General features: G+C 40.0%; 1 protein-coding gene and 1 pseudogene across 1 annotated transcript in view; both read right to left on the minus strand.

The window, feature by feature from the left end:
- The window catches only part of LOC112964048 (cytosolic phospholipase A2 epsilon-like), a 33,130-nt gene extending 30,797 nt beyond the window's left edge, over window positions 1-2,333 (minus strand). Inside the window, exons 1-2 of the mRNA XM_026061667.1 lie at window positions 2,307-2,333; window positions 1,807-1,842 (exon numbers count right to left, since the gene is read on the minus strand). Coding sequence (XP_025917452.1) covers window positions 1,807-1,842; window positions 2,307-2,333 — 63 coding nt within the window. The remainder of the gene's footprint in view (window positions 1-1,806; window positions 1,843-2,306) is intronic.
- Window positions 2,334-10,871: 8,538 nt separating this feature from the next.
- Window positions 10,872-27,904, minus strand: part of LOC112964032 — a 24,329-nt pseudogene continuing 7,296 nt past the window's right edge.

Here is a 27,904-nt window from a genome sequence, read left to right on the forward strand (position 1 = left end):
ACCACTACAGTTCCACATTAAAATAAGTTCAAATGTTAGAAGAGAAACTGAGTCAAACATTTCCATAGTTCAAGATCGCTTTATGTCGATACCATGACAGCCTATATTATTTTGATATGAGTAGTCTTTGAATATTTGAGTAATTAAAAAAGTAGTAATTTTTTTGGCCTCTCAGGTTAATAGCACTACCAAGATTTTTCCATAAAATGTTTTACACTAACCATTTAATCTAGATGGATATTTAAATCATATGTATTGCATGAGTTGCCCTGAAACTGACTCTGATAGTAAAAACTGTGGTTTCCTTAAACTACCCATCAAAAAAAAAAAAAAAAAAAATCAGGTTTAGTGATTTCTGTTTCTATCAGCCTTGAAGAATCAATACAGAAAGATGGGACTCTAGGTCTTACTGCATATTGTATTTACTATGTTCAGGTCAATTCTGCCACTTCAAGTTTTGTTTTGTTTTGTTTTAAAGACAGGAGGTATAATTTAATGCCAGTGAACTGCAAAAGGTCTCAAGCCTGGAGACCCATTAGCAATGGAAAAAGCACTAAGGAAAAATAAACACATCTTGATTTTCTAAACACAGACTGAATTTACAGGGGTGACAATTACAATTTTATGATACTACCACACTTTATTAGGATTTGGGGACTGTACACAGAGCCCTGAAGTATCATTTTTAAGAGATACTTCTGAAAAAAATTCTGYGGAGTCTTTGCTTTATCATAGCATTTCACTTTGGCTGAACAGAGAAGGCAACAAACAGCTCTTCAGGCACAATCAGTCATGAGATACTGCCAATAACAGCAAACCTCCATGAAGCAAGGACAAATTACTGCTGTTGGGGAGAGCCCGTATGGCAGCAATCCCTACAGTAGGACCATGGAGAACCAAAGCCCAGAACAAATCACCCTGAGAAACCACAATAGTCACTGAAGCAGGGGCAAGAACTCACCTTCCTACTACACCTCAGAGAGCCTGCAACAGCTGCTGCCAGCACTGAACCCATTTAAAAATATTCAAAGACAGCCCCATCCCGTTGTCACTGTCACTGTTGCCATTCACTGGGGCACAACACCCTATCTGACATTTTCCATTATTCTAATACTCATTCATATGAGTGTCTGCTAATTGCCTGGGAAGTCTTCATTCGTCTGAATGATGAGTTGGTCCTCAGCTCRGTCTTTACAAAACACCTTATTGCTCTTTTTCACATTCTTGTTCATTCAGAAAGGTTCTCATCCGGCACTGCTCACACTCCTACCAGGCTAATGAGATCAGGCCTGTCAGAAGGCAGAACTTAATATGCTTATTCCACAGCTTTACTTGTTCTGACATTGTACTTTTAAACACAGTATTGCATAGTGAATCTCAAGTTCTATGACAGAGCATTATAATGAAAAGAAAAACTACAAGGAGCACAAGAGCAGCAAAAATAATTGAAAGATCCACTTAAACACACCTTTCCTATGAAACAATGATGCACAAGACAAGTGGGTTTTTCATCCAAAGAAATCAAAACATAAAAGGGGRGTGTGAATATGAACATGCCCAGATACAGTGCAACATTTACTGGCAGCGTCATAAGCATCAGAAACAGAGGTCAGACTTGACAGAGTTTACTGAGAAACAAGGCAATATTTCACCTATATGGCTGAAGTTGCAGCTCAACCTTTCAGCATTCAGTAAATATTCCAGTGTGTTTTTCCCCCAAGCAACTGAATTCCTAACATTTTTTTCTTGTGATCTATATTCAGCACTGGACAGCATTTAATGAAGGGCCATCTAATAACTACCTACCGCTCTCACTGCTTGCGCTGAGGTGCTGGTAAAAGTCTAGAAAAAACAACACAAGGAAGAGTTAAAAGACAAAACTAAACTACAGCTTTTTCAACTTTTATTTTAGGCTGACATTTAAAAATCTCAGATTCAAAACCATACTTAGAGCCATGCTCATTAACAACAGTCATTAGGTGGTTTACTAATACTTCCCCCCAACCCCATAACAAAAATTCTGTGCCACCTTCTGGTTTCCTTGACACAAAGCATTTGCTAAGGAAGCACAGTAAGTAGCATTGCTAACCCTAAGACATAACTCCAAAATGCAGACATGCCACAGGGTTCTCTATAAAGCTAGACTAGGAGAACAGTCCTTGCAACCATGGGATCTGAGGAGCAGCAAACTTGCTGTCCATGGATTGCCCCTATACCAGAAACAGCTTGTTGTCTACAACGATCAATTGAACTGGACTATCAGGCAATTTTAACTACTTTGTCAGCTATGGTCTCCTTTGGCTTACCTCATTCGAACTTAAATTCAATCCCATTGCAGCCCCCGTTGCATGTAAATCCAATGTTAAAAGATACCGAGTCCTACAGCTGGCAGGACCTCTTCATGCAGATTAGGGGTGGAGGAATAGGGATTTTATGACAAGGCTCAGCTGCTCCACCCCTTTGTTATTTCCAGTCATTAAACTATCCCCTCCCTGCTTCCTGCAGCCTATTAGGGCAAGTCAATTGAGTCAATTGAGTCAGCAGAATAAAGAGCAATTTCTTTTCTACCTACTGTGATTTTGCGGGGGGAAGGGAGAAAGGGAGTGCCAAAACCTCTTTCTGCCCACAGGCTGCTTTCTAGAAAATACTACTCATATTTTACTACTATTGAGAACTTTTACATTTATGCAACATGGCTAACTCACAAGGGATACCAAAGCACTTGTGGCTAATTATTTTACAGCTCCCCGAGTATCTTTACACTGCCACTGCAGTGTTACAGGGTAGTGGGGAGAGATACCAGCTACCTTCCAAACAGGGAACTCTGATACCTCCAGTAGCTTTCCTGTAGCAGCATGTACTTCAGCAAGGGCTGTTTGCCTGAGAGGCACGGTAAATTAACTCAYTGCTGTGCTACGGTTCACAGGACCCATACTGCTCTAAAGATGCATTTCTGTGCTACACTCAGTGACCTCACCACATACCCAAAGAACACTGGGTATTTACAGTATAGCTAAAAARCTATAAACCCTGTTCAGAAAAGCTTACAGTTTGATTTTAGATGCAATGACAGGGAAGGGAGGAGTTAGGCAGGAGATGGGAACTTGGGGGCGGAGGGGTGAGGCAGGGAGAGGGTTGTGCTCTTCTGCGTGGGCCCAGAGAGCTCAGTTCACCCATCCTCAGTGTCTACTTCAAAGGGCTCTTACATGTGCTCACTCTCACAGCAGGCCCAACAGGCCAACTGTGCTTGAGAAACATCTGAGCACCGTGTCCTCCCTGGCTCCTTACTACTCTGGCAGGTGGTGACCCACTGCCTTGAACAGCAGTGCATTACAGGAGCCCTGAAGTAGCACGTGTGTGTGCAGGCCGGCAGCTTCTGCAGCGTGCAAGGCCAGACGCTAGCTCCTCTGCCTCTTCCCTCCTCGCTGCTCAATGAAAGCAGGGGGCCAGTGCTCACTCCTGCATCACCAGATGATCCAAGTAGGGCACAGAGCACGTGGTGGTAAAGGTTTTGTATCCTTCACTCCTTTCCAGATCAGTCTCATTCATATTGATGGCTACTTCACTTCATGTGGGTAAAGAAAGTGACCTTGCAAACTACAGATAATGCMACCTACTTGCACTCCCTTGTACCACAGAGGCCAGTATCAAAGACGCTATGGATAGAGGAAGAGGGAAAAAGTTGTCCAAGGAACACAGCTAGAATAAAATCCTCTTCTTACAAACAAGCCAGTTTCTTTTCTATTAATGTCTGTGATGCACATGTGATGATTGTTCATAAGGCCTCGTCCAAAATACACAGCAGTACTATCTGATACTTCCATAAAAATGGATCCAAGCTGAAATCAAAGCAAAATGGTTCAGACATTAATCTGAACTTGCAGCATTTGAAAGATTCCTTGAAAGAAAGACCAAAAGATATTTCCACTGGACATGAATATCTCTGCCCCAAAGACAAAAATATCTCCCTTCATTTCCTGTCTTTATTAATTTATATCTCTGTTAAATGTTTATGAACCAATTCAGGTGGAGCAGTCACAGCTGAGAATCATCTACTTGTGCTTCTTGTAAAACTGGTCTTTCCAGCTTTTGAAAGAAGAATACTTCCCTGGAAAAATCTCAGTATTAAAATTTTAAGTGGGAATCAGCTTTTATTAAAAATGTCTGTAAAACATTCTACATCAAATGAAAAGGACTAGGTTATTCAGCTCACCTTTCCCTGTCCCAGCAGACACCATCCTGGAGAAAGCCCCTCAGAGGAACCCTATCCTCTCCTCATGCAAACAGACCCATTACTTTGTCCGTGTCTTAGCCAAGAAACAGAGCAGGCCATTTATACCACCCAAATTATTCCATAGCCAATGCAAGACTGTCCCTGACCTTACATTCTCTTACAGTACACCCACATCACTTTTAAGATCCATAAATGGGATACCACTTCACCCTTTGAAACATTTTTTTCAGCATCAGTGCACCCTGCTTGCAGGATATTTTCCTAATGTTCAGCTTACGTTTTCCTTTTCTAAAAACAATCTCATTACTTCCATACCAAAGCATATCCCTAAAAAATAATTCTTCTCTTGCTCACGATCACCATGTGTTTGTAGCTGATGTCATCTTCCCTTAACCATTGCTTATCCAAGTCACAAGAGAAGATTTTAGAAGATACTGTCTTTAAAGATTTGTGAAAATCTAAAATTATGACCTCAGCAGTATTTCATTCATGAACTAAGTTAATGATAGACCTAAGCACTGTATACTGGTAACACCCATAATAGTAAGTCCTTGTCATTGCTAAGGAAATTTTAACTGATCACTTACTCCTAGGAAAAGGTAATCATTGGTGTCTGTAAAGAACCTGCTTCCAAATAAATCATGATTTCGTAGTTTGTCCCACTGGTGTTGCAGAGCTAGAAATATAATCCTTCAGATTATATTTCAACAAGATTACTGCTTCAGAGGTTAAGTGTCATGCTGTTTTTTCCCACATTTTTCTTAAAAAGTACTTCCATAGTTCAATAAGGCTTTCAAAGACAACTGTCAAGCATGCAGTAAGTAAATTCATGGGTGAAGTTACCCAATGTCTAATGAGCCGTATGTTGAGACTATTCAATTTGTTTAGTAATCACATTTCTAAAGTAGATAATTTAAAACCAGTAGTGTTCTACACATACATGCTACTTACACTCTTATTTTTCTCTTTGAAGACAAGAAAGAATTTACATTGATGAGGGAATACCCAACAGTCTCTAAAAGTGCGAGCAATAAGGACAGTAAAAGGAAAATATAATTTTCCTCTGCTCTCCACCTACTTTATAGGTCACATCTACATGAACATAATTTTGTATCTGTGTCTTAATTAAAGCAAAGTGGAACAAATATAAACATCTTGCTGATCTGGGGCAGTCAAAATTCGTCTAAACTACCCCATTACAAGCATTAGCTCCCCAACATGATACTGAGACAATTGYATAACTAAGCACAATCGGTTGCAGGTAGCAATGACATGTGCATCCAGCATCCTACAATCACCCCATATACCACTTAAATATTTTGTCACCTTCCGATAATCCAGGTTTTCATATATGTATGACTAATGGTGGATTTCATATTCTTGCAAGAGAAAAGCACACTTGTACCGCCTTTGTGATGACAACAGGAGTTGGTCATTATTAAAACACTTTGAACATAAATAGAAGGGTAGTTAACTATCCAAAAACACGCTAGAGGTGTTACAAAATGATAGACAGGTTTCACATGAGAAAATAAACACTCAGAATTAACATAAAAAGCAAATTAACAAAGATAGTGTCAGATCTATGTTTACGGATCTGCCTTTATTCACAACTTTATTTGTGGAAGTATAGCCAGACTATCTCCTGAGGTCTCTTTCACTTGTTTTGTGGGGTTTTTTTAAACAATTCTGCAGGCTACAGAAACTACACGGACCTCATTCAGACAATGAAACAAGAGAGCAAGTAGTCAAATTCCAGTTACGCAGTGGAACCAAGCTTGCTAAACTCTGCACAAAATAATGTTTATCATGGCTCAAAAGCGCCACACCTCCTTTCCCATCACAACACACTTTGGTTTCTGAAAGATTCAACTTTGACTAGTGATTCTTTAGCATGCCACTAATTTCAGACAACACCCCAGTTAAAAAGCTATCTTTCACATCAACATGTCTGGCATTTTAATTTCACATTGATATATACAATATTTCAATATACCTGTTCTTCAATATTCTACAATATCCTTGAAGTTAGGTATTGCTAACCAAATACGATGCAAAGAAGGATTTCACAAGAAACCGTTCTTGGAGAAGTGTGCATCAAGACTCCAGAGAAACCACTCCATTCACTCACTATTTCCTGTTCTGACAGGCAGGAAGCATAAAGTCTCTACTGGAAGTTGCACAAAATTTTGCAGAGATGTCCAGGCATAAGGAGAGATACGGAGGTCTTCTTTTGGCCAAAAGAAATCAGCTGTCAAGATCAGTAGAATTTTCAGTGTCATGGTCTAAAGAATAAGTGTGAAAGGCCTACAATCACAGGTGTATCTGAATGGAAGCGAGAGGAAAGCTGCACTAAATATGCGAAAACACGATTTGGGGGAGATGCTGGCTGAACAGATAACTTTGCAAAGGATATTATCTTTGAGACAAACAAATCAATTAAAACATCAGTAAAAACTACAAAAAATATTTTCAGGTAAAAAATGTTTTGTTCAGCTGAAACTAGTTTAGATTTTTTTTAATGYATAACTTTTTTTAGTTGAAGTTACTTTAAACGAAGCATTTTGCATTAAAAAATCAAAGTGTTTCAGGGTTTTTTTTTTTAAGTCAAAATATTTAGATTTTTTAGTATTTTGTGGAGTTCTCTTTCTTCTTTAACCAATACAACTTGTTGAAATAAACAAATTCACAAAATGTTCCAAATGATCTTAAGGGGRCGGGAAGCACAGGTTGGAGAAAAAAAATCTGAAAGTTTTTATCACCCATTTCTAAGAGGGAAGAGACCTTCAGTTTGAATCTGAATCTAAATTCTGAAGAATGAAAGGCACAAGATTTCATAATAACTAGAGAAGAAGATTACAGGTATGGGTAGAGGCAGGACTGGGAGCAGGGTGTTATATCTTTTTTTTTACTAAGGCACTATCCTGATTGTGACATGTATGAAGGATGACTTTTGTCTTCAAAGGTCTATTGAGAAACTTGATTAGAAATGATTTCACATGCCCTTGAATGTTTTGAAGAGATAAAGATCTCACTCCTCCTCCTCCTCCTCCCTCACAGGAAAGAACTGGGTGGTTTTTTTCCATCCAGAAGTCATCGGTGAAGTAYTGGCCCAACATTTCTCAATATATGCAATCCTGGCTTCAGTTTTTTTGCAAGAATTTCAAATTCAACCCTTCTCTCAAAAAGCAGAAGCTCACTACCATTATTTCCGACTCTCCCTGTGCTCTGGAGATGGGAATGTGTGACCGAATCTCTGTTCCTCCCTGCATGAAAGGCCCGAGGCCCTCTGACCTTTCCAGCTTCATTCAGCAGTTCAGGAACTGTTCAAGTAACCTCTGCTCTTCCCTAATCCAGTCAGCCCATAGACATGAGGAATGCCAGCACCTTTCTGTGCCAGCTAATTAGTCAGGAGAGTCTTTGCAGAAATTCTTTCAGCACAAATGTGGCACGATTCACAGCCTAGGACCTTTACAGAGAAATCCACAGCCTTGATAGCAATTTGAATTGAATCAGTTCTCAGAATACAAGGAGGTCATCTCACATCACCAGGTGATTAAGGGGGTAAAGCTTCATTCACAGCCAGCCTGAGAGACTCAGAGAGTCCCGCCAGAGACTATATTCACACCTAATTGCTTCCAGGGCAGCACCCTCACATTTGGCAGAGCTTGTGTGACAGGTCACAAACCAGTGTTGTCAAAAAAGAAATTGTTGCTGACCTGCCTTGATCTTTAATAGCAGTTATGCCACTGCTAAATCATTTTGAAAATCCAACCCATAGTTCACCAGGCTGCAACTCCTCCCATATAAAATAACATCACTAATACTGAACTTCTTCCCTCTATTGTTATTTTTTGCTTAGCAGCTGGTAAGCCATTTGAACAAACATCTCTGCACCTGTACTTTTACGTTGCCTTTAACAGGACAGGGAAAGTGGCCTTTTCTTCCCCAGACAAGAAATCAAATGAAAGTCCRTTGTGGAGAACACTCACAGCCACCAAGAAGGTTGAAGTTCGCAAGCCCAGGAAAGCGTTAGCCTCGTGTGTGACATTGGCTCTTTGGAGCCAGGTCCCAACCTAAACACTAGTATTTGTCTGACTTTCCTTCAAGTCAAAACATCAAGTTGTAACCTAAACAATTTGGGCAAAGAAGATTTTCAGTTGCTAGCTTAACAGGCCCACATTTTTTTAAATGGACTCCCTCCTTTATGTAGCACATTGGAAGCCACCCTAGTTTTCTGAATCTACTGCTAGATATGTACATCGCCACACCTTGCGTGAGTAAAGCTCAAGGCCCAGTGCCAAGTGTTACAACCACCAGCAACCAGTTGGTGGAATACACCAGGCACAAACAGCACTGCCTCTGCTATATCTTCCTGGGGAGAAAAAAAAAAAATTTTTTTGAAAAAGCATTAAAATACTCAAAAGATACTTAATAAAAAAAATTTAAACAAACATTTTAAAAAAATGATATCATGAGCTAATTTTTTTAAACCATAATGAACACAACTGAACTGCTAAAGTGACATCTTGCTTTTCTGTGCTGCTCACAGAAGACTACTGCCATCTTACTGGTGAGACGGAACATCAAATTATCCTAGCCAAGATCACAAAAAGTAGCTGAAATAAATTGGCCTTCTGGTTAAGAGGGCAGAGTTGAAAAAGACAGATGTTCATCAGTAAGTGAAAAAAAGAAAAGAGTTGTGGGACAGGACCATCTTGATGTTGTGAAGAGTGGCAAAGGTTACTGCCAGCAATAATTTCCTTTTACAAAGGGAGATTTTTTTTTGGTTTGATTCATATTGCAGCAAAGCTTGACAGGAGCTATCTGCTAGCATTATCTCAGCACTTCAGTTTGGATATGTTATTTTGAACAGATGCATAGAAAAAGAACTGCCATAGAGGTGACAAAGCATGATGGTTATCTCCTGCTAAATACACAGGAGTCTCCGAGACTGGATGACAGAGACCATTTACCTTCTGAGAAGAGCACGTGACAGGAGCAGAGACAAGATTTCACTTTCCCAGTGCAAGGATGGCAGACTGCCAAACAGATGCATGCATTTTTTTATGCATACATCAGTGTAATGAATGAGATGGCAGCAAAGGAGAACAGAAAGGACTGACAAAAATACAGATAAGCATACAATGAATTCTAGTCACACTAGCAAAACAATTTCAAATGGTTGCAATCTGTATTACTGCATAAATACCATGGCATTTGGGAGACTGGCATTTAAACTCCTAGATGGCTCATTATTATCCCAGTCATCTGCACTCTGGTTTTAAAAACAGAATTTTTTTCCACCCTTCATCTTCAACTGGTCTCTTGAAGTGGCAGCCTGTCTTTCATCCTTTCGCAAAGGTCATTAGCAAAGCTCATGGTTGCCTTCGTCCCCTCAATATCTCGTTCTTTGGTATCAGAAGCAAGAAGCCTCTCTTCCCAGATAAACTCAGTAGGCAAACTGTGTGGAACTTAATAAAAATAACGCATTGTAATGGTTGCATCCATGAGACCGCTATTTTTAACAGGATTTTGCATGGGTATTTAGTATTTAAATAGTAGCTATTACACTGTACATGTATCAATTTATACATGATACAATAAGTTCTTATAATAACCATGTGAACACTTCTTCTTAAACAGACATTTATCTCCAACAGATATGAAACAAACTCTTCAGCACACCTGCCTGTGGTTTGGATGGCAGTGGGAATAAAGCTGTAGCAGCAGCTACACAATGACCATCCTGAGGTTGCAGAAGTGAATAGAGTTGGTGTCACAAGTTTCATTACCTGACCATCTGAGAGCTAACAGCAGGTTAATAAATGAAGATAAGGTTATGGCCAAAGGCTAGGCTGCTAAACCGTTTCTCTAAAACCAGTAAGTATGGGATTCAAAATCTTAGTTGTTTCCTTGGTTTTAAAATCCATTCAGTGGGCAATAGCCCAGAGAGAAGTTCAGCAAAAGTGGATGAAGCCAGATGATTTTTATGAAACAGTTCGTAGAAAATCAAGCTACTTATCAGATATTGATCACCCTGGAGTAGTTCATCAAAAATTTAGGCTCAATTCAATGGCAGTCAAACAGATAAATTCAATGAAAATGAGACTTCTGCCTAAAAGGAGGACACTGAAAAAAACAAGGGTATTATCTACAGTACCATTCTTCAATTATCAGTCCTTTTTTTCCAGGTGCAAGCATCTTTTGGCACCTGCTACTGTCAAAAGCAGAGACATAAGGGAGGACTTTGCTTGATCTTTGCTTTGGTCTCTAGAACAAAGACCACATACCACTAAGAGTTGTATCCAAACGTGGCATGGACTTTTCTCAGGCTGAAGCCTCACCACTACATTGCTATATATCAAACTGGACTCTATAACACCAAAATTGCCTTCCCACCCACTATAGCAGTGGAGTGAATTAAAAAAAAAAAAATCATAATTTGCTAATGACTTTAATGCCAGAACCAGCATTAATCACAACACACAGTACTTAAAAGACATGATTTTCTCTGTTTAACAAGCTGATGTGGATGTTCATTTTGTATGGATTCGTATTTTCTGATTATTTAACTGTTAGCCAGTTACCAAAACTTCTTTATATCTCCTTCTGATGGCATTGGTCAAAATATACTTTAACAGAGTTTATATGATAGAGGTAATGAACAGCTTTTAAATTGCTTCTTTCGTTCCACCGCAGTTCGCAAAGCCTGAAGAATTAAATGTTTATTATTCAGGATGTTGTAGTTGCACAAGTTCAGCAGCTTGTTGAAATTTTCTTCAGTATATGTAAGTAGACCGGTGCCACATGGAGCAGCACAATTGGACACATCTACTCCCCCCTGCTCCATTTCTGTGGGACTGCGCTCCACATCTGAAGTAAAAACATAGCAAAATTCATCATAACAACATTACTGAGGTAGGAGACTCATACCAGGCAACAGAGAATAACAGTAGCAGCCCCAAGAAGCTTAATTCTCTCAGGAAGATGAGTGAAGATTTAGTTATGATATAGACACTAAACCTGCCACACTACTAAAATTCAGTAATTTAGCACAATTGCAGCTGATACAGAATTGACTGGCAGAACAATTTTGTCATGGAAAATGCTTTCTTCTCAAAAATAAAGTTTTCCTTGAGAATATTCCACTTTTTCAGATTCAGGATTTTTAACTTTTCCATTGGGTAAATTGAGATGATGGCTCCTATCTACCAGCTGGTGAAGAATGACATCAGAAAGCTCCTGGAAGGTGGAAAGCTCAGGTGGCTGAGATTTCCAGGACCCTAAATAGATGCCACAGGACAAAAGAAAAGGATAATGGAACTACATGAGGTCTTGCCAATAAGCCAGTACCTAGGGGGTTGTTCAGTTTTTGAGTAAGTTTTCCTGGTTCATACTAAACTGGGAACAAGAAAATGGGAGTGCAGTCATGCAAAAGTATCTGTAAATTCAAACTGAATTTATCAAGTAATTTTTCCTGGAGGAAAAACACAGTCACAATTTATTCTACTGCTGAACCGAAAAAATAACCTGGCAACTTTTGAAGAAAGTCATAGAAAACAAAGCAGCTTGTAGTCTTCACAAATCCTTAATTTTCTTATACATTGTCTGCGCTATTTTAAGATTTTTCGATTTCATTTAAACAAAAAAACGAGAAAATACTAGCTTTGTTAACAATGTAAATGCAATACCTCATTATAAAAGACTGTTGAGTGCTAGTATAAGCTACCAGTGAATGCAACTTATCAGCTGCCTGATTATCAAAGGAAAGGAAATGGTCCAGACTCCAGATGAGTTTTATATCTAGCTATATAGCTATTCATGCTTTTAATTTTGAAATCCTTCAGTTCAATCCCTGATTAGCTAGCCAAAATGACATCCGACACAGCAGGACTATGAATATGGAGACTTAGCCAACTGAGAAGCTTGCTGGTCTCTCATTTGAGAAGAGAGATGCATTTAGTGGATAAACTAGATGAGACAATCTCAAAAAATGATTAATGCTCTTAACTTACTAGGTGCCTTGTATTTTTGGAAGGTGTCACACACCAGTGGGAAACAGACCAAGACGGGTGCCTCTGAGTTGTCCTCAAACAGGTAGAACTCTTTCAGGTGTTCCCGGTCACCCTCGCTCAGCTCTGTCCAGGAGAAACGGGATTCCTTGCTCCGAGCAGTACTCTGAGAATAGGTCCAGCGGCTGGGTCATCGAAGAACAGAGCTGCAACGCAAAGAGAGGTTGAAAGAAAGCTACCAAAGCCTATTACTGATATTTTGTTGCATTAGGCAGATGTGTGATTGTTTTACATGTTTTGCAAATATAAATAATTATCCCCTGGAACAAGTCGGCCCCCTTGATTTTAAAACTTCCTGGGTGCAGGACTGATGGTTTATTTTCTAACACTGTATATTTTTAAGTCAAGATTACCGTATTCTAAAAACTATATGAAATTCAGGACATTTTTGTAGATTAGTGGGCACAGCAGAAGATTTGGATCATGAAATTTTAGTTAAATGCAGTTTCTCACAGACCACATATTCTTGAGTGTTTGTATCCAGTGCAGCTAGAAATCAATGTTTTGATACCCTGCAGCAAACAAATGACACTATTTTCAATCTTATAGCCCCCTCAATGTTTCTTCAAACATGGCAAAACAATAAACCTGACTGAGGCTTATGTAAGCATCAAGAGTCAAATGTAAAAGAAAGGCAACTCCAAGTTTTCATTCAAAAAATAGCAAAATTATGTACTAATTATATTTTTTAAACACATTTAATGAAGTATTAAAGGAACTTGGATATCACAGTGACAAAGCTCCACAGATACGCAGAATAGGTAAACTTGTGTGTGTGTCCATTTGTGTGTGTGTCCCAAAAAGCTGTAGAAAATAGCCCTGACAATGAAAACAAGATTTTGCTTATAATGTTGCATAGCATCGCTAATGTGATCAATTAAAAAAAAAAAAAAAAAAGCAGACCATTTTCTGAAAAAGTGAAATGTGATAAGTCAGCTGCTGGAGTCATAGAGATAAAGAATCACTACTTCAAAACATCACCAGGGTCTGTGATGCCCCGCTGTAATTCAAATGCAGAATGACATCCACTTTCCTCTCAGGCCTCAAAATGGGCAGACAGCTGATACTGATGAAGAAAGCTGTATCTACCAGCTTGAGGTAGTCATCCATTTCATTCAGTTGGCTGGGAGAAGAATCGAGTACTGTGTATGAAACTCAAAGAATTTATATCATTAATTAATTACTGCAGGAGCAAGTCCATTTCTTTTCAAATGACCATAACAAAGGAAGAAAGTAAAGGCAGTCCATATTTTCTGTATTAGTCTTTTTATGCCTCTATAGCTCAGCCCTGAGATCAGCACAAGGGAGCAACTTTGAGGCTTATCTTCACCCAAAGTGACAATTTAAGCTGGTGTAAATCTGTGTGGCTAGTTATTTCAGCTCCAGTGGAACCTGTGGGCTCTTTCGTGAGTTTTCCTGGGAAGAACAGAGTTGAAGCAAGCCTGCAATTGCTTCTTCAAGACAAAAACAAGACCAGAAGTAAATTGTCCAGGACTCAACAAACCAACTCCACAGACAGCTTCCCAGCATGAGCAATTACATAACTGGTTGTAACAGTATCAGTCAAAATTTGCCTTAATACTAAATCTTATCTGATACTTGGTCTCAGCTTGTATCAGCCCTCAAATCACCTTCAAAGATACATCTGAAAAGAGGTCTCCTTACCTTTCCACATGCAGAAACTATCATTTTCCAAGTATTTATTACGTAGTTGCAAGCCCTTGAGAAAATTATGATAATTTGAAACCACTGGCCTCCCTGTCATCAAGTCTCAAAGAGTATTGGAAAGGCAGCCTTTGGGAATGGACAAGCAAGTCTTCTGCTCGTGAGACCTTTTGGGCAGAGAAGGTTGCTCATCTGAGGAGAGGATGAGAAGAGGGTTTGTATCTGCAGCTGTTTAGAGCATCTCTCCGATACTAAGAATGATGAAGAGTGAATCTGAATTTCTGATTGTCTCACATCAAGGATATCTCTGAGCACTTTAACAACTGGTAAGTAAAACAAGTACTAATTAACAAGTTCAGCAAATCCCAAAAGAACAGGCTCAAAATCGTGAACAGCTAATGGACAGAGCAGGTATATTCCAGCAGCATACGACTCCAATGAAAAACTGAAAAGTTTCACTCTGTGCCCAGCAGACTGCCACAGCTTATCGAGCACGTGGGGAAAGGTGAGCTCATGGAAGGCCCCATCTGCTCTGGAGACGGCACCCACAAGCAGGAGGAGCAGAGGCTGGGCAGCTGAACCACCCTGCCCTGCCTGCAAGTGGGTGCTTATGCCGTTGTGCAGACTGCGCTTGGCAGGTGTCGGGGGGCTCGGTCTCACAGCAGCATCCCGTTGCTCCCCACCTGGCCTCTCACTCCCTATAGGGCTCCTGGTAACCCTCTTGCCACAAGCAAAACACCCCAGGGATTTTGTACAGTAAGCAGCACCTTTTTTTCTCCTGCTTTTTCTTCACTCCCAAAGGCTTGGCCAGACCCAGAACCAGACACAAAATCAAACGCCCCCAAAATGGCAGGCTTCACATTTCAGAAAGGCATGAAGGTAATGCAGATGCAAGCAAAAAGTAATCCAAATAACTAACCAATGTCATACTCAGTGCCTTGGCTCCACCTGTGCCAGAAGTCCTCTGAATGACCTGAGAGGTAGACAGCATCCATAAAACTCTGGAAACATATATTACTCCATGTCCCTGTAAAGTTAAAAAAAAAAAAAAAAAAACACAACACTCCTCTACTTAATACTACTATGCATTTTTAGAGCACAGCTCTGGAGCCATACTTGGTCAGCCTTACTCAGTCTCTGCAGTTGTTTAAATGAGCACTGGTTTTTTTACGCATAACTTCATACTCATCCAGTTTTATCCTAACTTCCCAATTATGATATTTTATGAATTGGAGTATGAATACCAAATGCTATGCCATTCCACATAATGTCTGGATTATGATTAGGCCATTTTAAAAAACAGGGGTGTTTATAAAAGTCAGCTGCCGATTTTAAATACTTCAAAAGGTAGTTCTAACAAGTGTGTTCTGTTTTAGTCTAATTTAAGAACTAGCAAATTAATTGTATCTGCCCATGGAATTTGCCTCCTCTACAATTCATTTTGCCACTTTAGGATATTTCATTTGAGATTTAAATTGAATCATATATGTTATCTGGTACTAGTGTTTCTACTTGCAGACAAGTAGTTACTAAAAGATGACTCTGTGTAGCTAACTACATGTTTATAAGGTTGACAGTTTTCTGGGATAATAAATCACCTTCCAAGAAGCAGATCTGGGATTCTGGGATCTTCTTCATCAGGCTACCCATGAAGAACTCACTACCAAAATCCTCTGAATGAACAAAGGCTCCATATTTCAGGAAACCCACCTCGTATGGTGTGAATTCCACCCACTCTGCAAATAAGGCATCAAGAAGAAGGACTTATTGCAGCTACCTGAGCACAAGTGAAAGGACCAGTAATCAGAAAATCGAAAGCTAGAGGAATAAGAATTGCGGCTTCAGTATGCTGGTGACAAACCATCACATTTTGAAAAGAGTAAGTGCCCTTCAATATATTGTGTGTCAAAAAGCTAAATACACCTCCTGCACTAGCACTGAGAAAATCCATTCAGCTTGGGGCTCAGGTCCAGTTTGGCAGTAAGAAGGAAAAACTGAGGCTGAAAGTCCACTGATGGTTAAGGCCCTACTCAAGCTGTGGTATTGTTAATTCCCCAGAGTCAGCAACGACACCAGCTACTGTTCAGGCTCAGACTCTGGCAACTGTTGCCTTGTGAATCTCAAAAGACTCAGATGTACTGAGCAACACCTTCCCAAATCTTGGCTGAACACACTGGACTGCAAGTTGTGTCTGGAAGCGGATGACCAGATTCAGTTCTGTTTTGGCCAGATAACACAATGGAAATGGTCAACAGCTGGTGCTGCTGCTCAGGGCACTCCTCAAATCTATCTCTGGGTGCTTGGAGCTGCTGCCTGGCATCACCCTCTGCCCTTCCCTTTCTCCCTGCTCCTTGCCCCCCCCTTCATCCCGCTTTTCAAGGCTTGCTTGGACTACTGATGCCTTGGCAACAACCCAAACAGCGGAAAGAGGCCAGGAGGTGCAGGTGGAGAGGAGGAAGAAAGAGTAGCAGCAGTGGTTCTCAAGGCTGCAAGCAGCAGGCCTCTCCACTCCTCACAGGGCAGTATCTTTGCACAGGAATGTCTCTCACAATATTTGGACACTTATTTTTCCTCCAAGTCAGAACCCAGTTGTGAAGATAGAGAAAAAAGAAAGAAATTAATTAAAAGAAAGCTTTTAAAAAAGCTTATGATATTTAAGAAGCTTAGATACTTAAAAGAAGCATTTGGCATTCACCCAGTCCTAAAAAGAAACTTCTTAGATGTATAAAAATGTGCATAAAAATCATTACCTTTAAAATCCAGAGTGCTAAAGTCATCCTTGACATTGAGGGACAGGTATATGGGCAGTGGATTCTGCCCCTGATTCAGTGCCAGTGGCTGATCAGAGAGTTTATGAGTATTTTCCTGTTTATGATGAACAAAAGTCATCAAAAAACATGAACATGATGCATGGACTTCATAAGGCATCTAAGCATGGACTGCTTTAATGAAATGTCTGCTATATCTCGGAAGATTTTGTTCCATGTACTTCAGTTGTTTGACCGCATGAATATGTACGTGTTCACCTGCCTGGGACACTCCAGAACCTTGCCAAAGTGTCCTCACTGATGCTTCCAGGGTTTTGTTTTGGAACGGGGGACCAAAGGGGAATGCAGGCAACTCATTTCTGCAGTCACTGTAAATAGGTAATTTAAGGTAAGGCCCTAGGTAATTTAAGGAAAGAGAAAGCTACTTGGCTTCCTTGGAGATGCTGCAGAGCAAAGTCAACCAAGGCCCATTTAAATAATGTTTTATTGTTTGCTGGTATGGCTATATATCACTATGCCTGATCTTAGCTATATCAGAGCCCTCTCTCCTCTGTCTTTTGCTAGAATGGACATTTGATCTGAAATTGAAGATGGAAAATCAGTTTCATTAATGCCCTGACTTTTCACATGCTCAGACATTTCCCCAAGATGCTTCCATTTAGTCTTAACATGTTAACTTTTTTCTATAAAGTCAAAGAAAGACCCCTAAGAAGTTTTGGATACAGCTAGAACATCCTTAACAAAGTATGCTGCATGTTATTTTTTAATACATATATACATACATATATGCATTTGTGTGTATATATGTGTGTGTACATATATGTATATACACACATACATGTACATATATATACACACACACACATATATATGTATATGCATCTCCAGTCAACCTAAAACAAATGCTTTAGTTCAAAATCCTGTGTTAGTATCAGTTGGTCCTTTCCTCTTGGGGTATATCTGAATCCAGAATTTTAGACATGAAAAATTAGAATTTCTCTGAAATAAGGGATGTATATGTAATACCTCATTATGTAACATAGAGTCAATGAAGAGTCCCCACAGATCTGTAAAAGACACCTTGTGCCCCCTTGCTTTCTTTCACAAATCTCCTTTTCATAGTACTTCAGATGATCCAGTGAGAAACAGTGCAGCTTGCTTTTGATCACGTCGCTGGATATCATCAATTGACCCTTTGAGATCCCTTTGTGACCAATTTGCATCTTCATACAACTTTGCCATGGTCCTGATAAAAAATAAAAAAGATCTGTGGTTCAGGACTGGGGTTTATGAAAATTCATGGGCTTATATGACACATTTAATGTTAAATAGTTTTGCTTCAAATTACATGAGGCTCTCCCCCTCCAACTTTCACCTTGGGAGAGCAGTTCAAAGCTCCAATCAGAATTTAGATTATACAGTGATATTTTCCTGCATGAAAACATTCAAAAATCTTGTTTCTTCTCAGAAGCAAAAAAAAAAAAAAGCAATAAAGTGCTACCCAAAACTTAGCACAAGTTTTTTTTTTTTATTAAAATTACCCTTCGATTGTCCTGCTTCAAGCTGTAGCTTTTGTCTGAAGGTGGTTCATTAAAAAACACATTTTTTCCCCCATTCTCTGTGCCAGGCACTGATTTTATGACAGAAACAAATACAGCCCCCAGGAGAATGTAAAACATATGGCACATTAGAAAGGCATGTAACCAAGCCACAAAATAACTACAGATGGGTTTGCCACCTATACATAATTGCAGGGCAATATTGATAAACCATCCAGGCTTGTCATTCTCTTCTTTCCCTTCCTATAAACACTTCAGTGCAATCACAGTAATACTTGCAGCAGCTCTCACTCAATTCATCTCTAGCGACAGGAGGAGATGTGCAAAGCCTATGGCACCAAGTGGTCCCATGAAATGGGTGGCAGGCAGAGCTCCAAAAGGGAGCTGTGGAAGGAGTCTGTCAGCACCAAGCTGAGTGAGATCCCTCAGCCAGGCAGTACCTTTCACCAGCTCTGCTCTGCTAGCATGAACAGCAGACACAAGCCCAACTTTCCTTACCATGTTGTGGCAGATAAACCGCTGAGGTATGAGACACAGTCCAACACACCCAACTCCTGGAGAGCCAAAAAACTGCCAAACATAGCCGTCATGGACCATACTCCCCCTGCTGTGGTCACAATTGCCACCACCGGCACCTGTTCAGCATGCAAGGGTAGAGTTGTTCATTAACAGAGGAAATAAGTGATTGGCACTCAGAAAAAGTAGCATTAAACCCTGATTCAGGTAGGTTTGGACTCAGTTCACCCCATTTATGCCAGCACTTAAGCATGTGTTTGAGTTGCATGAATTTTGGTGATATTTAGCTTACAACGAAAGCATCATTCTGATCAGTGGTGCTCTGCTCAGTCAGGATCTGCAAGTATGGCTCTTTGCTCATGAGTCTTTGAAGTGACCAACCCCATTCTGCACTGTTTTCTTCACTGACAGAGCACAAGAATTACATGTGCAGCACTCTAGATATGCTATTTTAGATCAAAGAAATATGGATAAGTATAGCATAATTTGGTTTTGGAATCACAGAGAATCTTGTCTGGGTATTTCTTCTTTTCCATGACTCTTTCCCTCAAAACACATTTTAAAATCCCAGGTATTACTGAGGACAGACTAACAGACCAAAGGCTGCCTGGATCATTTTTAATTCTTCTTTAAAATTTACATACAGCATTTGCCATTCTCCAGGCAGGTGGTGTGCCTGGAGGCACCATGCAGGTGGAGTGCCTGTCCTCTCCTTGACATTAGTGCTTTACATGACTTAGTCTCAACTTTCCTCACATATGTGGCAATTCTGTTATCCATCCTCTCTTTGCCCCATAGTTAGCATAGTCCTTAAAAACTGACACAATGTATTTCTTCAGTTTTAGGGATATATCATGCCATTACCTTTAATCTCAGCCTCACTGTGTTTCACCATCTCTCCTTGCTTTGGGGTTTGTTGTTGATTTGGGTTTTTTGTTTTTTTTTTTTTTAATTCATGTGACCCCATAACCCTTTTTTCTTATTCTGAGGATCCATCTCAGATTCACTTGTAGCAATTCCCAGTTTATGCCTGTGCTTTCTGACCTTCATATTGTCAGTCTTTTTCATTCCTCCCTTTACTCCCAGTGACTCTTTTCCAGCTAACTTTGGAGCCTGTTCCTCCATTCCAGTACAAGTTTTAGAACTTTTTATTTAGTCAGAGATGAAAAAATAAAGTCCTAACTTACTCGGTATCGTAAGTCCATGAGTACTTGACTTAGCTGACTTAACTGCCTAGGTATTTAAGTCCATGAGCACTTGACTTAGCTGACTTAACTGCCTAGGTTTCTGAGCATTAACGATTCCTCACCACAAGCCTTCCTGTGACGAGAGCACCCAGAAAGCCCCAAGACCAGCCCTTCCATTAAGGGCGCCCTGTGGCTGCTTTGCCACAGTGAGTCAGTGGTGTTTCACCTCCTTCACACTGCAGCAGGCCCTGTGGATACCGCGCTCCCACTACACTCATGTCCTGCAGGCAGGCTGCTTTAACCCACACCAAAGTGAGGGCAGAGGTTGGCAGAGAATGAGAGCTGTAACAGACCTCGTGAGAGCTCCTCTTCCACCCTCTGTGCCAGAAATTCTAGGATATAGTCTGGGGACAAGCGAGAATCTGGTCTGTATACTTTAGTCGAAAAGATGTAGAAGAGATATATGGGCAGACATGCAAGTACCTCACACCCACTTCATTCAAAGCAAGACAGAATATTTCAAGTGCCAAAGGCTGTCCCACACACCTCGTCCTCCCACAGGTCTTCATCTAGCTGAAGAACTTCTTTCAGAGCAGCAGCAACCACTTTCTTCCTTTTACAGATAAAACCCTTCTCCTCTGCACATAAATCAAACCCCAAGCGCAAATCTAAGTTCTTACATCTAGAGCATAGGGCCAGAACACAAGATAAACATTATCTGTAAGCCATTTCTAGAGCTATTGCTTGAGACATCAGGCAAGCTCAGCAATAATAATAAACCAGTTTCTAGAAAGGCTACTTCCGTACACACGATGATCTCACTGCGCAAATGAGAACGAGTGTGTGTGGCTATCACAGATCCTGAATTTCTACCTTCCTGCAGAGATATCAGAAATGTGTCCTGAACTATTCCATGCAGTCATTAGGAAATGCAGTGAATCAAAGTCTCAGCTGTTGTAAAACAAGAAATATTAATTAAATTCAAACTGCATCATACTGAGCCCTCAAATCAGGTTACCTCTTAGCAATATCTTCCTATGCAAGTGTTTCCTGAACAGCAGAGTGGGCCAAAGCAATTACTGAAACTTCAGCACAATCCAGTTCTCTACAGGGAACTTGACTTGCAAATACTTGAGTCAGAAAATGTCTCTTAAATGTTTGCCTTCATATTTGTACATGATTACAAGCTTCCTGTGCATCATTAATTTCAAAACCTTCATTTCCCAGGGCTACTGTTCTGGGGCGAGGGGTGTTCAGCCAAGAGGTTCCTTCATCTGTTCCATGATCCTCAGTAATTACTCAGTAAAAACTGACCTTTACCATTTCCGCCTGTAATTACTGCTTGCAATGTAGCCAACTAATCAGTAGGGGGTAATGTTGCCCTTCAGAAAAATCACTGCTTATCAGCCCACCAGTGAATTACTCACTGTCCTACTGTTTCATTGAAAATGACCTGCAGAGGACTGATAAATGAATAATGATGTTAAAAAACATGTTACAAATGCATTACGCACAAATCTGTATGTATTATAGACAAAGGTTACCTACCACACAGCAATTCTTAGGCATCAATATTGGGAAGTATTGAGATTGGTTATATCTCATCATTACCTACCACCTATCCTATGCTGAACTAACAACCAGCTCAAAAACATATCAATCATCTATTAACTCTTCCTCATATTTTAATCTTGTTAAATCAGTTATAACCTTTATTCCATCATCTTGCAATAACGAACTAGTTTAAGTTGTAGCTCCCCTTTATCTTCAGGGCATACTAAGAAAGGATAAGAGCTGGCCTAAGTAATCATTCAAAATAAAAGATTTACCCATCTTCTTCCCTCACATGCACATCATAAGATTCACCCTGAAAATCAAGAGTGAAAACATCATAAATTTTAAATGGAGCTGAAAGTTTGTAAAGGTTATTTTTTACAGTATTAGCAATTATTCAGATTTATATATATAGTGATATATCTTTGGTCTATTCTCATGCTTTTTGCACACAATAATCACTACATTTGCTTTTAAAATATATCTTAGAGAAATTAGCGATTCTGAATGCCTTACTCTTTCCTTGAATACTGGTTATGTTTTCAAATCTCAGCAGAACTAAGCATACTCAGCTAGCACATTTTTTAATAAGAAACCAGGTACCACATAGATATAGCTTACATTTAAATAATTCCAAAGGCTGTCAAAGGTTACTCACTCTTGCTAATGTTACTCTCTCTCGCAAGTCCAGAGAATTCAGAGGCACAGCCAGGGGACTACTTACGCTCCTTTCCCTTTTATCTGAGCTATGCCGAATCAAAGTGAAAAAAAGACTTACAAGAAGAAAATGGTTTACAGCGCATAGGTACAAATCTACCAGACAAAGGCCAATTCATGATGCTTACCACAAGTTACTTTAGCTGTTATCACTGTCCAGAAGCAAAGACATACACCACAGAAAAAACTCTCTCTTGGCAGCGTCATCTCCAGGCTGGGTTGACTGTGCTTTACATAGTGGAACAGGGCTGTGTCGCTGCCTCTCCAGCTGGAGCCAGGACCTAAGGAAACATCTTGCCTTCCTTCATAGGATCCTTTCACTGTGAAAGTGAAATCTCTCCCTAAAAACAAGAGGCAAAGCACAGAAAAATCTTAACTGTATCTGACACTGAAAAATAACAACGAAAAATGCCCTGAGCATATTTCAGCCTTAATGCAGTCAGCATGAATTTAGACCAGGACTTCTGCTTCCCAGTGTAAATGCAGATGCAGTCTGAATAAAGACCAAGACAGAGAGCATGTGCCAGACCAGTGGATGCCATTGAAAACTTATAACCCTTGAGTTCCCACCATAGTCTTTCAATCCTGATAGCTGTCTCTCTTCTTTTACTTTGTTCTCAATGCAGGTATTTATGTTCTGTCACATTGCAGTCAAATTTCAGAGTTTTCCTCAGTGTATCTGCATAGTTTCCCTTAAGCCTCATAATCAGGCCACCTACAGAGGATTTTCACTAGCAGCAAGTAGGTAATTCAGGAAATCCCTCAAATCCCAAGCAGCCCTGATACCTCTATGAAGAAAATAAAATGGATCACATATGTTCTAGATTCAGCTGTATCTTCCATAGCATAAAAAGTAGTGACAAATCATTTAAATCAATAACCTCACTTGTGAAAAGTTTCTTCGTTTTTATTGCATCCACCTGTACTTCCAAAAGGGAAACTTCTCGAGACTGGAAGACAGAAGCAATAAAATCATTGGTCACTGCTCCCAGGAAAGTTCAGGATCCTCACGGAGGATCTAGAGGTCCTGTGGATGCACCAGACTTGGCCATGATGTCCTGTGAACATGAGGTAAATCGGAGAGGCTGATTCTCAGCTTCCATAAAGCTGGAAGCACTACTGTGGTCAATGGAGCTAGGATAGCTGAGGATATGACCTTTAACACTTAAATATAATTAAATCCCCAACAGTTAACAGAAGGATTTTTTTCCCCTTCTAGACCATACTTTAACCTCCATCTACAACAGAGTGAGCTGAGGGATGCTTACGAGCTCTGTGGAACAACTGTACAGATGGGCCTGTATTTTAAAACTTCTGAGCTGAAACTGAAACTTCTCAAGAGCAGTGATGCACAAAGGAGGAAAAAGTAGCACAGGGGCATTATACAGCACTTCGGAGATGATGGGAAAAGAGCGTTCAGCTCCAAGACTGATATTCCTGCTTTTCCCAGCAATAAACTTGCAGTGGCACTAGATCTACTCACTTCTGAGTTTCCTTGTTTTCCTTTTTTACTGGCATTTTATCAGTGGCAGCTCACTGGCACCATGGCAGAGCACTGACCCAAGACTCTCCCAGCACCACATGTACACAAGCATGACCAAGTTCAAAGGTTTAAAGTCACACTTGTGCCTCATCTGAAAAGGAATAAAGGCTATGCCTAAGGGACACCTACACTTCTTCTAATTATATCCTTCAGTCCTTCTGCATCGTCAGAACACAAGCAAAAGAAATAAAATGATTACCACTAATACACCATTAGTAATGATGTTTTCAGATACATCTGCACTGAAAAGCAAGAAAAAAAGGCTTAATTAAAGGGTTGGTACGTGATCAATTATCTTTTCAATGTGAATCATTTGCTTGATATTTAACCTCTCTGAGCTCAGTTTTTCCACATGCTGAGTGCCATCAGCACTTCCATCTTTCGCCTCAGTCTTGTGCTCACTGCCACATAACAGTCCCACAGCTGCTAGAGATGTTCCCTCCTCCTCACCCCCCCCCCCAATCAGCATCATGTCTCCTAAGGCTGAGTTACAAAAGGAACATCCACCTGCAGCTATAAATAGTAACAGGAACTGGAACTGTTAAAGTAACTGCAATAGTAACTTCCATCTCAAGAAGGGAATTCACCAGATTCAGGATGGAAAAGCAACAAGGGGAAGAGGAAGGGACAGGGTATCTCAGGCTAGGTATATGGAGCCACTTCCCTAATGCTGCATTATCATTCTCTAAAATGGCAACTTTTCTGATGACAAATTCTGGAACATTTAGGCTTTACTCACATGTTTTCCAGTAGAAATTCCACTTCCAGCTGTTCCCGATTCTGAAAATTAGATTTTTTAAGAAAATGAACAGATAAGCTTTTTGCCTTTGATGGAACTCCAATGATTTTTTTTATAACCCTCTCCCACAGGATTTTACTATTCCCACTTCCTTTGTGACATAATCTAAAATGAACAGAGTCTTTTTAAGCCACCCTTTTGTGTAATGCCTCTCCATTGCCCTATCATTTACAAACAGTCAGCTGTCACCCCAAGGAGTAGAGGAAAATGAGTATCATGGCAGAAGGGGCAAAGCCCTGCTGTTCATATATTGTGGAGACAAGACACAGGACAATAAACGCAGAGGAAGGGAGAGATAAACAGGTGGACAGAGGAACATGCTTGAGAGAAAAAACAGGAACCAGGTGGTGAGTATATCTGGGTTAAAGCAGAAGAAGAATTTGTAGAGTATGGGGACCAAACATGAAACAAGGGGTGGGAGAAAAGATTGAGCTGGGAGAGGAAAATTGCCAGGGAGAAGGGAAGAAGAGAGGATGAGAAGACTGAAATTGCAAAGGGGGAGTGGGGGGGGTGAGGGAAAGAGTGCACAAGGGCCAAATCGGGATGAAACAAGGAGAAAGAATAAGAACACCGAACAAGAGGAGAAGACAGGAGTAACACATCAATAACATACGACAGGCAATGAATAACTCTCTGAATTACTTTACTGCAGACATTTCCTGGGTCCTGGGTTCCTGCATGGAACACAGACAGTTCAGGAAATACCATACACAAAACCGTGTATCATGGATATCTTCTATATTACCCACAGGGAGGAAAACAGTATTTAGTGGAAGATATAAATCTTTTTCCAACAAGCTCCATGTGGAAAACTTTTTCATTCATATCCAGAAGAGACTAACCTTTACAGACAAACATCCTTTCAGTCTGGCTGTACAGCATATTTTAACTTTGGAAGAGATTGTGAAAACTGGGCCAAATCTGATAATGTAATTGCTAAGGAAAAGCCATCACTACAGTAAAGTTGAAAGTGAGTATTTTCATGTTTACTAGCTCATTTCAATAAGTGCAAAATCTTAGGTGACTTCTTTGAGAACTGGACCTGTGGCATATAAGCAAGCAGCTGGTTGTTCTGCCTGTTTGTTTTTCCCAAAGTTTCTATTTTATGAGAAAAAGAGCAGTGGCCACCATTTGTGCTCCCTTTGCACAGAACTTTGAGGGATGGATTTTAGAAGCAGTTGCCTTACACAGATACAAGGCAAATTTCATCAAGTGTCAGATCCTGATAAATCTGTACTATCCAGGCTCATTGATCTGTTCCAGCTTTATCCAAACAGCAGCAGAAAATGTTTAGAAGACGCTGGCTTATAACATCTGCCACATGGTGCCTATCTTATGTTCCCATCCTTCTTATCCTGGTGTACACACACACACACACACCCCAATTATTTTTCTAAAAAGTTCCATTCAAATTTTTGTGGGTGAAAGACCTGGAGCAAGGTAATGGAAAGACTTGTTAGACCACATAGTGAGCAACAGGCACAGTAGAAAGCAACCTGACATTACCCATTCCCCCTCCTCAACCCTCTTTTTGAGATACCTTAGCAGATGAAACAAATCATTATGGACAAAGGTAGTAACACTGTCTATTATTAAGGTTGTCCAGCACAGGTTAAGTCAATTTTGCACACACCAAGCTCAGAGCAAACTCATGGCTTGATTCATACTTCAAACTCTCTCAGTCGCATGATGCCTCTCTCAGAAAGGCCATAGTCAGCTGGAACAGGAATACTGAAAACCTTAGTAAAGGAAGTGATTAGCTTTCTAGGAGAGTAATTAGTAGACACACTCTTTCCAAAGCAATGGAAATATAAAGAACAGGCAAGAGCATTTTCCAGAMAACCTATCTGACATAGTGGTTTAGAAAGAAACTGAACATATGCAATTCCTAAGAACTGTAAATTCAAACCCTAAGCAGAATTATGAAAAAGCTCTGAAGTCATCTTACTATATGCAGCCTTTAAGTAGAAAAGGTGTCACATTTTGAAGAAAGTAATCTGAGTACATATTTTGCTTTTTTAAATGACAAGCCTCCTCTGTGATTTCACCACCTGTGCTTTCAACAACTTCACCCCCTCCAAAACATTTCATAACAAGCTCTTTATCCCCTTTAATATAACCAAACACACAATATTCTTTGAATCACGTGCAGCAAATAAAACTCCCAGGTCACACACTGACCTACAAGAAAAGAATAAAATACTGAGTAGATTTTAATTCACCAAGCACTATCCATTCTGTGTAATGAGTGAGACTCAGCTGCTCTGAATAAGCAATATGTAATCATGTAATAAAAGATCGTAAACCAACTTGCTGAGTTTTTTTTTTTTTTTTTTTTTAATAAAACACTGTCTTTTACCAGAAGGAAAAAAATGGATTTTCATGAGAAAATATAAATGTTTACCCACACAATACTTCAAAGCACAGGATAGAATTTATGGTGAAGCTGAGAGATGGCAACCCTAAGTAGCTACTAGCTAATGGGTAGGGCAGCACCTGGAAACAGCTGCAAGTTTGTTCCCATCCCTGTTCTATCATTCTCCTGACAGAGATGAGAGCTCTGACCATCAGCTTCCTCATTTTTTCCTCCCTCTCACTTTTTTTTGTTTTTCCTTCTCTCAAAAGAAATTCCATAATGGTCACTTTGTTTTTCTCATGTGGAGCAGAAACATTTTTGAAATTTCATAAAAAACAGAACAGGAAATCCATTTTGCACCTAACTCTAATCACAATAGAGGGGTGACTATTTCTGGCATCTCCTAAGTTCTAACCATTTAACTTTGTAGCTTTATTAAGGTTATTCTAATATAGTCTTAGTGTACGAGTACTGTAATGTTTAATATAGGTACTACCTGTGGAGAAAATTCTGATCAGTAGTATTATTTTATATATCTACCTAATTTTCCTTGTCTTTTCATTTCTTACCTCTAGATTCAATTCAAAATTCAGGTGAACTTTTTCTCCCGGCTGGATTTTAGCTACATCAAAGCAGTCAAAAGTTGGTCATTTGGTATGAAAGTATCTTCATCACAGACTGTCAGCTCCAGGATATTCTGAGAAGAGAGGCAGAAAAGGATGTAAATGCCATAATCTGGGACTAAAGAGCCCCAAAGGAAGGGGCTATGAATTAGTTCATATGCAGCCCACATGTCACTCAATGCAGGCAGACAGCAGCGCAGTTACCCAGATGACTTCAGCAGGCCTTAGTTCAGGTTAAGTACTCCCCTGTGGTTCAGACTACAAAGCCAGGTACTGATCTAGAAGAGTAAGTTGTCAGAAGATTTGAT

The sequence above is a fragment of the Apteryx rowi genome, unplaced genomic scaffold (assembly GCF_003343035.1).
Source record: "Apteryx rowi isolate R43461 unplaced genomic scaffold, aptRow1 scaffold_183, whole genome shotgun sequence".
Classification (NCBI taxonomy): domain Eukaryota; kingdom Metazoa; phylum Chordata; class Aves; order Apterygiformes; family Apterygidae; genus Apteryx; species Apteryx rowi.